Here is a 15,000-nt window from a genome sequence, read left to right as displayed (position 1 = left end):
CTCCTCATTTATCTGATTGAGACCCCCGTAGGGATGGCTGGAGGGTTTTTTCGTGGCAACACTGGCACCATCACACGCCGGCCGTTCCAGAGTTCTTCCCTCTGGTCCCCGCGTGTCTCTCTCTCTAAGTCCTGACCTTCGAACCCACGTGAGAGGAGCCAATCAGAGCCCATTCCCTTAAACCCAGCATGCCGGTCATAAACTGTAAGTGACCTCTAGGATTTCATCACGCCTCCGGACTTTAATAAACAGACTGAAACTCCTAGACTTTGGGCAGAAAATTAAGGTTTCAAGGTGTGTGTGTGTGTGTGTGTGTGTACACGAAACAGTGTATCACCACACTTACATAAAACAGTTTTATCTGCGTAAATCACCAACTTTGCACACTTCAGTTTCAGTCAATTCTGACACCTTACATCTCACGCTCTACGGCAGTTCACGTCAAATTGTGTGAACTGTAAAAGAAAACTACTACTACTACTACTACTAATAATAATAATAATAACAACAACAATAATAATAATATTAATAATAATAATAATAATAATAACAATAATAATAATAATCGTAGTTTGTCCCTACTGCACCGGAAACGGCGCGCGAGATCGAAATCTAAAATTCGGCCTTCACCGCCACGCATGGTAAAACGCGCGGACGTTAAAAAGCAGCAACAACAACAAAATACCAGACGTCACCCAGTTTGCATGCATCAGTCTGCATCGACGCAGAATGGAAACTCTCGTGCGTCCCCGCGTACATGTCCAAACGCAGACGGCAGCTCGCGCGACCATCGTTTTCGTTATCAGTCGCATGCAACATATAAGGCGTGCACGGAAACGTTTGCTCCGTGCGCACGTCGGATTTGCCAAACGGAGGATTATGTGGACTACCGCCTCAGATTATTGTGCTAGTCCAAAAATAACTACACCGTTTCAAAACCGCCGGCTGTGCGCGTGCATCGTGCCTGGACACCGGTTTGAACCTGCCGGAACGGAGCAGTGGAGCACGTGCGCGTCCTTCGGTTTACATTTAGACAAATATGTTGCCAAATGCCTGGAGGTCTTGACAAAACTACGCGCAACATGCACCGTTACACCCTAAAAAATGCCCAAACCACAACAAAGACGACGAGTGCAACAGCTACAACGAATTCTTTGTGTTTCGCCAATTAGGGTGCAGTCGCCTAATAGTTATAATCCGCGTGCATTTTAGTAAAATACGCAGAAATGCACGCAGCAGAGCCGTAAGTTCACGAACAATGCAAACCGCTTCAGATAAATAAGGTCGCGTAATTCAATCAGACTGCAAATTAATGATTCGCGGGTGCAGAACTCCAAAAGAGGTCAGGGCGCGCGTTCTCACGGGGACTTTCTGCGCGCCCTTACACAATGGCCTTACTGTCCCTCGAGCGCCTGTTCACCGCGCTAGCCTTCCCTAAAAAATAAAAAACCCCACCGTAAATACCTCAATCGAAATCAGGGCTAACGAGCGTTTCTTTATCAGCCGCGGGGCTTCGAGGTGTCGACGGCGCGCTCTGACAAAGACGGATGCAAAAAAAAAAAAAAAAAAAAAAACAAAAACCTTGATAGAAATAGCCCCACGCTCGTGGTCCTGTACAGGCGCGCGGGGAGAGGTGCCAGTGGTAGCGAACACACATCCTCTGCAGCTCCGCGCGCGTTTCCGTTTCCAAACACCTTTTCTTTTATGTCCTAATGTGTTTTCCACCCGGCGTGCGCACCGCAGGGACGGGATGCAAAAAGCAGCACTCGCGCGCCCGAGAGAGGCGCGAGGCACCTGTTTTGGAAAAGGCGCTCGAGACGCCCAAGTTTGCTGACTTCGGAGCAAATGTTTTTTGTTTTTTTTTTCGACCTCGAAAGCACTTGCTTGCGACATGGAAAAGAGACTCGCCTTTCCTTTTTGGCATGGAGGTGATCGAAACGGGGGTGGGGGGCTGCAAAAAAAAAAAAAAAAAATTTATTAGGAACATTAAATTTTCTTTATTAATAGATTTATGGCCGGGAGGTTGTGCACGCTTCTGTCGTTTGAACAGGTTGCACCTAAACGAGCGAAGCGTGTAACATTTTGTTTTCTGTAGTCTGATCGCTTTTTATTTTTGGAAGGACGATTAAGGGAAAAGTAAAAATATTATACATTTATATTATACATATATATTTATTCTCTTTTTGTCTGTTCCCTGCAACAACAACAACAAAAAGATTTTAAAAACACTTCATTCGACCAAATTGCTCAGTCGCGCAAACGCACAAATCCACCAGATAAATTTACATACATTTCACTGACAGATAAAGGGATAAATCTTTATATGTTTTCTTCAGATAAGTCGCGAAATTTAGGTGCAGTTGTAAGATGCTTCCTGGGTGACACCTTTATTCAATTGTCTAAGAAACTAGATCCTCCATGCAAATTATCAGCACAACGCGTAAACCTCCTCTTATTAAATAAGAAGGGGAAAGGTAGTGTATTAGAAATCTCACAAATGTGTCTGGGTTTTTTTTGTTTTGTTTTGTTTTGTCTGATCCGAGCTCAACTGTGGTGCACGCAGCGGTACGATTTAAATACGAACAAGGGCCGCAGCTATTCCACCAGACCCAAGTGCCAAAATCCACTTACGCTAAATCATATATATCATTGAAATTTTTTTTTGCACACCCCCCGGGCAGTTAACTTGCTGCCCAGTTAACGCGCGCTACTGAAGAAAAGCTTCTCGAAGACGTTCCGTCCGCACGCACGTTACTGCAGGTCATTTGACATCCTAAATAAATAAACAAATTCGCAGGACATTAATCACAAAGTCCAGCACAAATGTTACAATTCCTCCGAGTGGGATAAATTACTAGTGCAGCTCTGAGACGCATGCAAACAGCGACCAGAGTCCACTGCAGAGTTGCACGGGCTCTCTCGGCAAATTCTGCTCTTGATTTCGATAAGTCTTTATGAGTTGCGCCGTGCAATAAACAAACAAACGGATAAATAAGAAGATAAACCGTAACAAAGCTTAAACGGCCATGCCTGCCCTACCAAAGACGTGCAAAAAGAATTATACGCATGATCAACTGACACCTTTAAAGTCGAAAATGGCATGACGGCGGCACCGTCAACGCGCGGAGAATGGAGCGCATAAGCGGGTGGAAATTTGAGCTCGCGCTAACAAGGGCACGGAGCACGGGAGCAGAGGGGCCGCACGCGCAAAAAAAAAAAAAAAAAAAAAAGTTGCTCGTGAAAATTGTACCGGCGTGGTTACATTCGCGCTGTTTCCCCCACGCAGAAGTACGAACGACACCTATGAAGCCCGCACTTGATTCAATTAACAAAATTCAGATTTGATGTGGATTAATGCGATCTTGTTTGAGTAACGTCTACTATCGCTTTAATCCGCAAATGAATGGACGTCTCTTAAAATAGCAAAATCGGTTTCCGTTTAATTATCGCTTTGATTTAACCTAAATCTCAACTCTAAGCATCGTCAGATCTATACCATAGCTATAATAAACCGATAATTAATTGACGACATATACTATTATTCCAACAACAACAAAAAAACACCCCTAGGTGTTCATATAGCCACTTCGTAAACATTTCCTCCCAAGTCTTGTCATTTTCTGTGCCGATTGTTCATTTAAGGTAATAATATATATCTATATTTTTTTTAGACCCCCCCACCCCCCTCCCCATCGAAGACCCCTTCGCGTATCATCCTTGGGGCAAGTTCACAGCGTGGTATTCCTCGCGAGCCGCCGGGCAGTTCTTATTGGTAGGTGCGAGCGTTACATCACAATGCTTATGACGCGGAGTCTTCCTGTTTCCTTCAGTCCTGTCTTTAAGTGGGTCTCGCAGAGCGGTGCCCGGCGCGCGCCGCGGAGATACCGGTCCGGTCGCGAAGGATCACGCTCGCTCTCTTTCTCATCCTCTCTCTATCTCTCTCTCTCTCTCTTTCTCTCCTTCTCTCTCTCTCGCCCTCTCTCGCTCTTTCTCTTTCCCCCAAGCGCATCACCCCCCGTTATTCGGTCAGACACCGTTGCGTTACCGGGGCCGGCGTTTCGTCTTTCGTCGGGCGCAGAAAAGGATTTTTTACCCCGATTTTCCACACGCTCGCGAGGTAAGTGCAACAAACCCCCCCTCCCACCCCCCCACCACCCACACACACACATACATACACACACACACACACACACACACACACACAGACACAGACAGACACACACACACACACACACACACACACACACCGACCGTCCTCTCCGTTGTTCGGCGCGTGTCGTGCGTTCCGGGGCGATAAACGAAGCGCAAATCAAGTCGCTCTTCACACCGGGGAAAAAACAAAACAAAACACGACTGCGGGTTTGTTTAACGGATAGCGCCGAATTGAAAACGCTGAAAGAAACGTCGCCCAAGTTTTTAGGCGTTGTCAAACACTCCCGTTCCGTTCCGTTCCGAAACTAGACGATAAACCCAAATTGTTTGTTATTTATCTATTTATTTTCTGTGAAATCTTTTGTGGTCAATACAAACGGCTCGACGAAGGCTACAGCGGTTCCGCAATCCACTTTGAAAATGCGCGTCGCTGTCTTGTCCGTGCGGTCATTGTCTCCGTTACGCGGACTTTTCCCCCCTCTTCTCCGGTGTGTTTTAGGCGTCCGTGCCTCGGCCGTTCGCCGACGTAGGACTTTCCCGTGTGTACGCCGCTCGGTTTTTTTTTAAACCCGTTTTAAAGGCCGCTCACTATTTTTTTCCCCTTTTGGCCGCCGACTGAGTTCTCACGGTGCTAGGATTTGTTCTTTTGCATGTCCCCCGAGAGCGCATTGTCTTGCGCCCGGCATCCCCCGTGAGAATCGTTTGCGGGTTAGTTACTTTTTTGCCACGTTTGTTCCTATCCACGTCGTCCGTTAAAGGCGATTGAAGCGAACTTACCGCTGCGTACGTTTCATTTTCCAAATCTTTTACTGTTGTGCGCAAGGTTTCGGGGGAAAGTTATTTTTTTTCTTTTTTAAAAAAATCTCAGCTGTCTAACGGCTTCGTTTTTGTGCGTAACGATAGCACGTTAAGAAGTTTTTGTTGTTGTTGTTGTTGTTTTTCCTGAAGTGTTTACGCAAGCTGCAATAAAATCTGAAGGGAAGTTGGAACTTCTCGTTGGAACTTCTTAACGGCAGCGCCGAGTTCCTCGTCCGCAATTCCGCGAAATTGCTGAAAGCCGAGTCGTGCGCGTCGCATTGCGCATGGGCGGTGAGGGAGACAGGTGCTCCGTTGGGAAAGACAGGTGTTGGGAGCCGTCTCTCGTCTGATAAAGACACACACACACACACACACACACGCACCGTTTATTGCCCCAGCTTGCTTTTATTCGTGCTGCCTTGTAAGTTCTCGGCCTTATCCAGAACAAATGCATTAAAAACCAGAGCACCCGACGGTTGGCGCTTGGTCACCAATGTATTCGCGTAACCTCCACCTGAAGGTGCAGAAATATTATTCGTGAGCCGAAATTCCTTTAAGAACACCAATTTTTTAAAAGGGGAACCTTTTGTCAAAGAAACATATTTCATAAAGAGGAAGCACCCGATTCATCACCTTGGGTGAATTTCAGACTGTTGGTTGGCTCTCTCATAGCAGCGATTAGTGAAACTTCCTAGTTCCTCTGCAGCGTGAAATACGGAGATTCCGCAACTTCTCTCGATTCGGCACGATGTTTTAACAGGACTCAAGAGAATTCGCTGTTTATTGTTCATTTTCTCCGACGAAGAGAAAACGCGCAATTATACGATGGTTAATTAGGAAAACGACCTACGTTTACTCGTGGTGTAGAAACGAGTTGGATCCAGATGTAAAAAGTCACACATCAAAGCGGCGCCGCAAGAACAAAAAAGCATATTGCAGTTGATTTCAAAATAAAAGGTCTAATTTTTCTGTTTTTATATTTTGAGCTTTTTCTTATGTTGAAGTATGTTGACGTACAGTTTTTTTCTCTCTGTTTATGTCAAATTTTGATTCAATACGCAAACACACCAAGTTAGTAAGCAACGGGTTCTTTTGCGCGTTTACGTAAGATAACCACCTGCTTTTGTGCAAAAATGAATAACGCTTAGTAAGACAAAACCAATAAATCCCATTTCGCGATATGCTGTGGAGAAAACAGAAACTTTGTTGAGTGAACTCCCTGCTGTCAGTGATATAAAGCGAAGTAAGACGGCCTGTGCTCTCCCCACAAAACTGAAAAAACCCATTTCGGACTTCTGACACTACAGTGAGCCCTAAAGATCACAGGCGTTAGAATACCTAAGCTCATAATAATAACAGAAAAAAAAGATTAAGATTTTGCATAAAAAGCATCACAGCCGTGGGTGTGATGTTTGATTTGAAATGTTGGTGTGATAATATATTTATTTATTTAGTTGGTTTTATTTGTTTATCATTCATAGGTGTTTCGGCCCAATCTAAAACAACGTAATTAATCAGAGTAGAGAGTTTCTTAGTATTTTTTATTCTTTTTGGGGGAGCTGGGGTGTTTTCATGTGAACTGAAAATTACTGTTTGTCAGCTAGATAGTGTGTACAATGTAGGGCTATTCTCATATATTCAAAAGTTCATGTGTTAACAGCCACCACACACACACACAGACACACACGCACGCACACACGCACACACACACACACACACACACACACACACACACACACACACTCTTTCTTTACTTCCCGTTTCAGTACTCTGACCAAATCTAATCAAATGTCCTACATGGACATATAACCTTAAGGCAAAGCAGTTCAATTTCAGACAGATCAACCTAAGAGCTGTATGCAGTGTTAGAAATGTGTGTTCTGTATTTCCTTTAGCGATCCCTGTTGTTAGCACTCTGAGCCAGAGACCCTACACTCAATAGTTCCACCTGAACGAGCCACAGCGTTGCATTGTTTGTAACTGAAAACATTTTATGGTGAATTGTAATTGAATTGCTTATTTTTTTAATCATTCATCTGCTCGTTTGTCTATTACATAATGAATAAGAGTGTCCGTGTGTAAGGAAGACGGGACAGACGGCAGTGGGTTTACGGAGAAGCCAGAGATCTTGTTGTGTCGCGCCCGTGAACCGCGCTTTTCGCCCCATTAGGTGTCCGGAGCGTTTTCGAAGCCGCGTGACCCTTGACCTGGGAGAGATGGCGCAGTGGTAGCACCAGGGATGCCGGACCATGACAGCGAGTTCCTCCTAAACCGACAGACTAAAAGAAGGAGAGTGGACAACGGAGTGAAGAGAACCGTGGGCTCGAGCTCCAGTCTGACTGCAGCATTCCCGGCCGATAGCCTCATCACTCGTGCTGTCAGACTTCCTGTCCTCGTCGGAGCCATGAACGCCCGCCACGCCGTGGACCCGGACCTGCTGGAGTGCCAAGGCAGCCAGCTTGTGCACGGGGACCCCGGCGAGAGCAAGTCCAACGTGCTCCGGAAACTCCTGAAGAGGGCCAACTCGTACGAGGAGGCCATGGTACCATTTCCTGGCACCACCATCATCTCCCAGCTGCTGAAGAGCAGCATGACAAAGAATGGGGGCGGGGCCGGAGGGGCGGAGCCGGGGTTCCCTGGCAGCGCCCTCTCCAGCGCGGGCTCCGAAGCGGCGCAGGAGGACGCGTGCAGCAGCTCATCTCGGGACAGCCCGGGCCAGGAGTGCCCGTCGCCGTTCGCCCGCCCGGCCCACTTTGAGGCGGAGCGGCTCAGCGACGAGCACCTCCGCGCCAAGCGCGCTCGCGTGGAGAACATCATCCGCGGGATGAGCCACTCGCCCTGCGTGGGGGGGCCGCCGAGCGGCTGCGGCAGGGAGCGCGAACAGGGGGACGGCGAGGGGGAGCCGGAGGGCCACCCGCTCCCGCACAGCCCGCGGGACGGTTACCGCGAGAACAAGCGCAAACAGAAGGTCCCGCAACAGCAGCAGAGCTTCCGGCAGCTGGTGTCGGCGCGCAAGGAGCAGAAAGCGGAGGAGCGGCGGCAGCTCAAGCTCCAACTGGAGGACATGCAGAAGCAGCTCAGGCAGCTGCAGGAGAAGTTCTTCCAGGTCTACGACAGCACCGACTCCGAGGGTAACGACCCGGACCCCGACGGCGGGAACCTCTCGGAGGACAGCGCGCGCTCCGACGCCGACGAGCGCCCCGCGCGGGACTCGGGCGCCGACCGCTCGGACTGCGAGATGCCGGACCTGGACCCGGGTCACTTCCTGGACCGGGCAAGGGTGCAGCCGAGGGAGCGCGCCGTGATGGACGGAGAGAGGCCCAAGCGAGAGGGCGTCCTAAGGGTCAGAGGGCAAGGGTCCACCTCTATGCACGCGGAGGGGAAGCAGCTGGCCGAGACGCTGAAGCAGGAGCTGAACTCCGCCATGTCCCAGGTGGTGGACATGGTCGTCAAGGTCTTCGCCAAGCCCCCACGTCCCCTGCCGCAGGGGTTCCCGCCTCTCCCTGAGCCCCAAGACCCGTTCCCCACCAATGGCGACAACCCCAATTTCCACACGACCAATCAGAGGCTGCAGTGCTTCGGCGACGTCATCATCCCGGGCCCGCACGAGTCGTTCGGCGGAGTCCCGCTCCCGAGCGCCAACGACCAGACCGAGGCGCTGCCCCTGGTGGTCCGTAAGCCCGCCTCGGAGCTCCACCACCACCACCACCACCAGCGGTCGGCGGTGGGCGCCCACGGCGGGCACCACCACCCTTCTCTGCACCCCTCCTCCCTCTCTGCCAACGTGGGCTTCAGTCCCCCATCATTCCGACAACCCTTCCCCCTACCCCTCATGGGCTACCCCTTCCAGGGGCCCCTCGGGACCCCCTCGCTGGGGTACCCAGGCAAGGACAGGGGCTCGCCGGACTCCATGGACCTCTCGCGGGAGACCACCAGCTTACGGACCAAGATGGCGTCCAACCACCACCTGGGGCACCACCGGTCCTGCTCGCCCACCCACCCGGGGAGCACGGCCGAGGGTCTGTCCCTCTGCCTCATAAAGTCCGAGTGCGGCGAGCTCCAGGACATGTCGGACATCTCGCCATATCCAGGGAGTACAATATCCTTTTTTTTCTTTTAAAACGGTACTTCTTCGAAACTGTGTATTCGTAATTGTCCATCACTGTCCTGAAGGCTTTCTGGCATTCTCCTGCTGACAGTATTGTTCTGCTCCTCGTCTCTGATTGGCTGTACTGGACTCTTTGCCGTAGTATTGGTTTTTTTCCGCTATTTTTCATTCTGTTAGACTGCACGGCACCGGCGCTTCCGGGTATCTCATTTCCCTTTACCCGACTGCGTGACATTATCGTTCTATCTTTTGTCATTTTCTTCTCTTTTTCCCAAAGTCTAGTTGTTTTTCTTCTCTCTTCCCACCTCAGGGGTCATTCACCACGGGCCCTCCCAGCACCCCCAGCGCGTGGTGCCCCTTCGGTCCCTGGGGCGTAACCCCATGCGGCGGTCCGACGATAAAGACAGCGGCCGCCGGTTCGGACCGACTCCCGAGGGGGTCCGTGCGGAACGTTCCCCTCTGTTCCCGTCCTCGTGCCCCGAGCCGCCCATCGCATCCCATCCCGGTAACACCCCCATTCGCGGCGCCTTAACACCAACCGCGCGCCCGCGACTGGCCCCGACCGCCCCCCCGGTCCTCGATCCCACATTTAAATGTTTCAAATTTGAATGGCGATTTGCATACCTTTGAAAAACCTTGAAAAAAAAAAATCGTCTGGGATTTTTGGGGCGTCGTTCGGTGCCTGTTACAGCAGGCGTCTCCATCGCCCTGTGGTTCAGCCTGCGGCACGGGCCGGAGGTGCTGTCCACGGTTTTGTTTGTTTGTTTGTTTTTTTTAACTGACAGTTTCCACCTCCGCCAACCCTCATCATGTCCTTTTATCGGAAGAAGAGACAGGAACAATTATCCCTCCTTTTCCATTCTCTCCGTCTTTTGATTCATAAAGATCTGTCAACAACCTGAGGGCCCTCAGCTGTTGCTTGGCAGTGAAACAATCTCCCTCGTTTTGAATCTTTTTATTTTTTCCCGTGACACCCGCCCCCCTCTTTCTTTGAAGCAGGCATTAACAGGTGTTTGCGGCTGTCTGTTTGTCTTTCATTACGCTTCTCTCTCTCTCTCTCTCTCTCTCTCTCTCTCTCTCTCTCTCTCTCTCTCTCCGCTGCCCCGTCGTTCCTGACCCAGGGCGGGAGGAATAAAGGCACGGAGCGGTGGAGGGATGGAGAGATGGAAGGATGGGGGGGATGGCTCCGAAGCTCGAGCGCGCACCCCGATCGGCGGGTTTCACCGTAGCTGCGTCTAGTGTAGTGCGGAGGTCGATCGGAGGCCAAAGCGACGCTCCTAACCCCACACAAACACCCCCGAGGACGGACGTCCACTTTCCCAGGTTTTTTATTGTTAATTGCCAACGACGGATATTTAGGCTTAGTGTGAGGAATTCGACCCTTATCATGGGAACCCCAGAACAGAAGCGCGGGTTCCGGTTTCGGGTGTCAAAGGACAGACTCGGGGAAGTGGGTTTTTTTTTTCAGAGAAACTTGCGAAATGGAAGTGTTTTGGGGGTTAGGGCAGGAGGCATAACAGCAGGATAAATACTGTGGAAAAGCAGCGGAGGATTCCACGGGGTGGATTTGCGGTTTAAGTGCCTGGTAGCGGGGTTGTGGAAGTGGGAACTGGGATGAGAATTGGGAACACAAACAGACATTAGGAAGCAAATGGCAAGAGGTAAAAGCCCATGATACTGAGGGAATACTGCAGCTCAGGATAAGGATAAGGATATTACAGCTCAGAATACTGAGGGAATACTACAGTTGAGGACGCCGAGGAAGTATTAGAGATTTGGCCGTGTTTTTGTTCGAGTGTGTTACTGTTTGAAAACGACACGTTTATGGCTTGTAGTGAGAACTCTCTACTCTACAGTAGCAGGTGAAAGTTCCCCTACTGGGTTTTTGGCAGCCGGTCTCTGTTTGACAGACACACACACACACACACACACACACACACACACACACATACACACACACAAAGGGTCCAGAGTTGGTGTAAGAGGAGGCAGGACCGGATGGGGAGAAGGGGATGTAAGACTCTTTGTCTGGCAGAATAGCATATTCAGCCATTTTGTTGTGTAGCAGAGGTGAGTGCAGGAGTATGTCCTCTGCAGGAATGTCACACTCGACACCCCCCCCCCCACACACACACACACCCCCGCCCGTCGTCTGCTCTTACAATGCGTTCTTAGCTTAAATAGATTATTGATGAATGCAGAGTGCACGGCGGAAAAAGTGCAGATCGGACCGAAACGCCCGGACAACTGGCCAAGCGGAATTCTCTCTCACCCCGACCCCCCCCTCGGCTAATGACGAGCTTCCCGATCCGCACAGGGCCGCGCTCACGCACAGCGGGCCCACGTGAAAAACGTGACCCTCACCTTTGGCCCGCCCAGCCCTTCGTAAGCTGTAGAGTTGTCGTCCGTACGAGTGGCTGGCTGCTTTTGCGTGTTTGCTGTGACAAAAGTTGAGATTAGTTTCGCAGTCTCCCAATAACCTCCCAGTAAAGATTAGTGCTACACAAAATCCATTCTTACGGATGAATTAGACAGAAACCCCCAGTGTTTTATTTTCACTGGGGGCGTTTGTTGTTTTTTTAAACTTCTGTTCAAAACTTTTATTTTGCTTTTTAAAATTTTTGCTGTGATACACTTGCCCCCCCCCCCCTCCCCCCCTGGCTTTTACGCTGAAATTTGTATTTGTGTTTGGTTTTGTTGTGATCGTGCGTGGCCCATTCATCGGCGGCGCTGAATGAAGCAATGCTGTGGAAGAAAAGGGCAGCATGTCCTGTATTCATTCTCTCCAGCCTTTGTGTTGATCAAGCAAGACCAGATGGCGAGAGAGAGAGAGAGAGAGAGAGAGAGAGAGAGAGAGAGAGAGAGAGAGAGAGAGTGAGAGAGAGAGAGAGGGAGAGGGAGAGAGAGAGAGAGAGAGAGAGAGAGAGAGAGAGAGAGAGAGAGAGAGAGAGGGAGAGAGAGAGAGAGAGAGAGAGAGAGAGAGAGAGGGAGAGAGAGGGAGAGAGAGAGGGAGAGAGAGAGAGAGGGAGAGAGAGTGAGAGAGAGAGAGAGAGAGAGAGAGAGAGAGAGAGAGAGAGAGAGAGGGAGAGAGGGAGAGGGAGAGAGGGAGAGAGAGGGAGAGAGAGAGGGAAAAGAGAGAGAGAGAGATCTGCTTTTCCAACTAACCTCCAGCCCCCTCCTCTCTCTCTCTCTCTCTCTCTCTCTCTCTCTCTCTCTCTCTCTCCCTCTCTCTCTCTCTCTCTCTCTCTCTCTCTCTCATTCATTTGAAGCACTCCGCTTTTCTCTTTGAGTCTTTATTATGTCTGAACGTGTGCGCAGTTCGCGGTGTTTGTTGTTGTTATTGTTGTTGTCGTCGTCTCGATCGGACGTATTTACATGACAAACGTGTCGTTTCACAGTCGCATCTCGGCGACCAGGGAAGGCGCCCTCGGGGTCGGTGCTGACCGCCGCCACGGCTGCGCCGGCGGGGTCGGTGCCAACCTCTAAACGTTACGGCCAAATCGCTGCCTACAGATATGACGCGTTGTGGCAAATCTGTTGTCAAGCTGCCATAACAGCAGTTTAATGAGCGCCGTCTCACGCTCCCGTTTTATTTACGAGGAAAGAAAGCATTTCTCTCCCTAAATTATTTTTGGCTAATTTGTTAAAGAAAATCGAGTGCTGTCTGTCGGAGCGAACACACACACACACACACACACACACACACACACACACTTTCTGTTTTGGCCTCCTCGCCGCGCATAAAGAAAACGTTGTAGCCATTGAGCTCTCGATCTGGGCCCCTGGCGCACCAGGACGGACCCCGAGGGCCTCCCGACGTGTTTACCGCTGCGTCTATAGTCGGCATGCAAACAACCCCCCTCTACCGCTGGGTAGGGAAAGATGTCGCTCACTTTGCGTGTGTGGTGGCCTTCTCATGTTAGAAAAAAGAAAAAGTTTTTCCGCCGCGGCGCTTTATCGCCCGTGACGGCACCTTGAGTGCCGTGTGTGTGTGTGTGTGTGAGATAATGGCAAGCAAATCCGGCCTGCCCTCCGCTCAGGGTTCGGCTGCTTTTCCTTAACCCACGGCATTTGCACATTCAGGAAGGACTGTCCCCCAACCACCTGAAGAAAGCCAAGCTGATGTTCTTCTACACCCGCTACCCCAGCTCCAACATGCTGAAGATGTTCTTCTCCGACGTCAAGGTGAGTGCACCCACCCCCCACCCCCTACCGCTGCCCTCTCTGGTTTGGGGATGGGGGTGTTGGATGTCTTCTCTTATCCAGATATGCTCGCCTTATCGGCAGGTGTGCAGAGATTGACTGGCACACAGGTGCGGTGGCACACATGCTAGAAAAAGACGAACAGAACCATCTAGAAGAGAAAAAAGGATGGATGTGCACAGAGTAAACAAAGAGTTAGTTGTGGGTGTGGGGTAGGGGTTGAGACCTACATGGTCCAGAGAGTGAGTGTGTGTGTATGTGTGTGTGTGTGCCTGGACTAGACTAGACTAACCCTGTGACAGATCCAAGCCATCTTCCTCAGATGAACAGACTCCCCCAATCCTGTTTCCCTTCATAAAGCAGCTGCCCTTGACCCACAGTTACCACAGCAACAAAGGCCTCCCGGTGATGCGGCATAGCTGAGTGGTCTGCAGGCAGCATAAGGACGTCCCCGTACCTGTGCCCTGGTGTAATCCTGTCCAGAGCGGTCCGCGGGTGCCATGTATAGCGTCCTGCGTCCCGCACCGGTCCGGAAGCGGACCGTTCGCTCGTGCGTGCAGATAAACCGGCATTTCTGTGACGTGACTCTAAAACATAATTTTGTGTTCATGCGTCTCATGAACACGCCATGACCCTTGTGAGCGTGCGAGCCCAGCACACACACATTACCGCTTTGGATTAAACCATCATGGCACGACACATAAACCTCGTCAGCAAGGTTTTGCTTAATTGAATTAAATTAACGGAAATCCGAAACAAGGCCAGATTGGTGGCGGTATTGTCTCTCATTAGTCATTGATTATATTTGCATAGCTCATGAATATCAACGCAGGGCATTTTGCATATTAAAGCCTACCCCTCAGAAGATGAAAATAACCAGAGCCTGTTCCCAGCTACGCCGCGCCGAGACCGGTTGCGAGAGTGACCCCGCTCTGAAAAAGCCGCCCTTAAACCGAAGTCGTCAGTGACCTCTGGACCTTTGATCCTGGTGCATACACAGGAATCTCCTAAGGTTGGTCACCCAAAACTGATCAGTACGCTTCCGCTTTAACTGGGACTTTTGGGACGGAGGCGCGGGACAGGACCGCACGGGCCACGCTAGCCATCCTCCGTCTGGTCTGACCGCATCAGGGCTGGCGGGTGGATGTTTGGGGGGAGGGGAGAGGCTCTCCTCCAGGCCGGCGCCCCCAATGCGGACGGGCCCTCCGTCTGCGCGGCTGCGCTCGGTCCATGAAATACGGCGACTGTGGCAGAAGAACAGCCTCGGGACGCTACTGACTCGGAACGATTTTTGATATTTAGTCTTCCATCAGGAAGAGAGGATGAACACTGTGTGTGTTTGTGAGCATTAGTGGGTGTTGTAGTGTACACACACACACACACACACACACACACGCACACACACGCACACACACGAACATATGCACAGGCACACACACATTTGACTTCTCCCTCTTTCTCTGGTGGTGTGACAGGAAAGGTCTTTGTTATGAGTGATGAGGTCATTGTCAGTGATTTAGAGCTCATCATAAAGGTACACACACACACACACACACACACACACACACACACCTCAGGTCAGCAGAACCCCAGGCCAGAGTGGACAGCCACGTGACGGGACACATTTCTGACTCTGTGTGTGTGTGTAAGTGTGCATGTGTGTGCGCCTGTTTGTGTGTGTGTGTGTGTGTGTGTGTGTGTGTGTGTGTGTTCAACACGTCTCCTTTTCAGTGGCTTAC

The 15,000-nt window shown here is 50.6% G+C and overlaps 1 protein-coding gene and 2 long non-coding RNA genes across 8 annotated transcripts in view; 2 read left to right on the top strand and 1 right to left on the bottom strand.

Annotated features, from left to right (window-relative positions):
* Positions 1-7,104, bottom strand: part of LOC145646602 (uncharacterized) — a 21,944-nt gene extending 14,840 nt beyond the window's left edge. Inside the window, exons 1-2 of one of the 4 annotated variants that reach the window (XR_014116207.1) lie at positions 5,584-7,104; positions 4,930-5,464 (exon numbers count right to left, since the gene is read on the bottom strand). This is a non-coding gene — a long non-coding RNA (uncharacterized LOC145646602). Of the gene's footprint in view, positions 1-685; positions 1,439-4,929 lie in introns of those variants that run through there. The other 3 variants (XR_014116205.1, XR_014116203.1, XR_014116202.1) reach the window with 3 other exon arrangements.
* Positions 3,978-15,000, top strand: part of LOC113590782 (prospero homeobox protein 1-like) — a 23,302-nt gene continuing 12,279 nt past the window's right edge. For all 3 annotated transcript variants that reach the window (XM_081695446.1, XM_081695447.1, XM_081695448.1), the window contains exons 1-3: positions 3,978-4,117; positions 7,121-9,051; positions 13,138-13,243. In XM_081695446.1, coding sequence (XP_081551572.1) covers positions 7,190-9,051; positions 13,138-13,243 — 1,968 coding nt within the window. In that variant the 5' untranslated portion in view covers positions 3,978-4,117; positions 7,121-7,189. The remainder of the gene's footprint in view (positions 4,118-7,120; positions 9,052-13,137; positions 13,244-15,000) is intronic.
* Positions 9,570-12,008, top strand: LOC145646640 (uncharacterized). The gene is made up of 2 exons (XR_014116211.1): positions 9,570-10,381; positions 11,260-12,008. It is a non-coding gene; the product is annotated as an uncharacterized LOC145646640 (long non-coding RNA).

The sequence above is a fragment of the Electrophorus electricus genome, chromosome 2, assembly GCF_041902795.1.
Source record: "Electrophorus electricus isolate QZ-2024a chromosome 2, ASM4190279v1, whole genome shotgun sequence".
Classification (NCBI taxonomy): Eukaryota; Metazoa; Chordata; class Actinopteri; order Gymnotiformes; family Gymnotidae; genus Electrophorus; species Electrophorus electricus.
The sequence above is the reverse complement of the archived record's forward strand: the minus strand, read 5'-3'. Positions and strand labels throughout refer to the sequence as shown.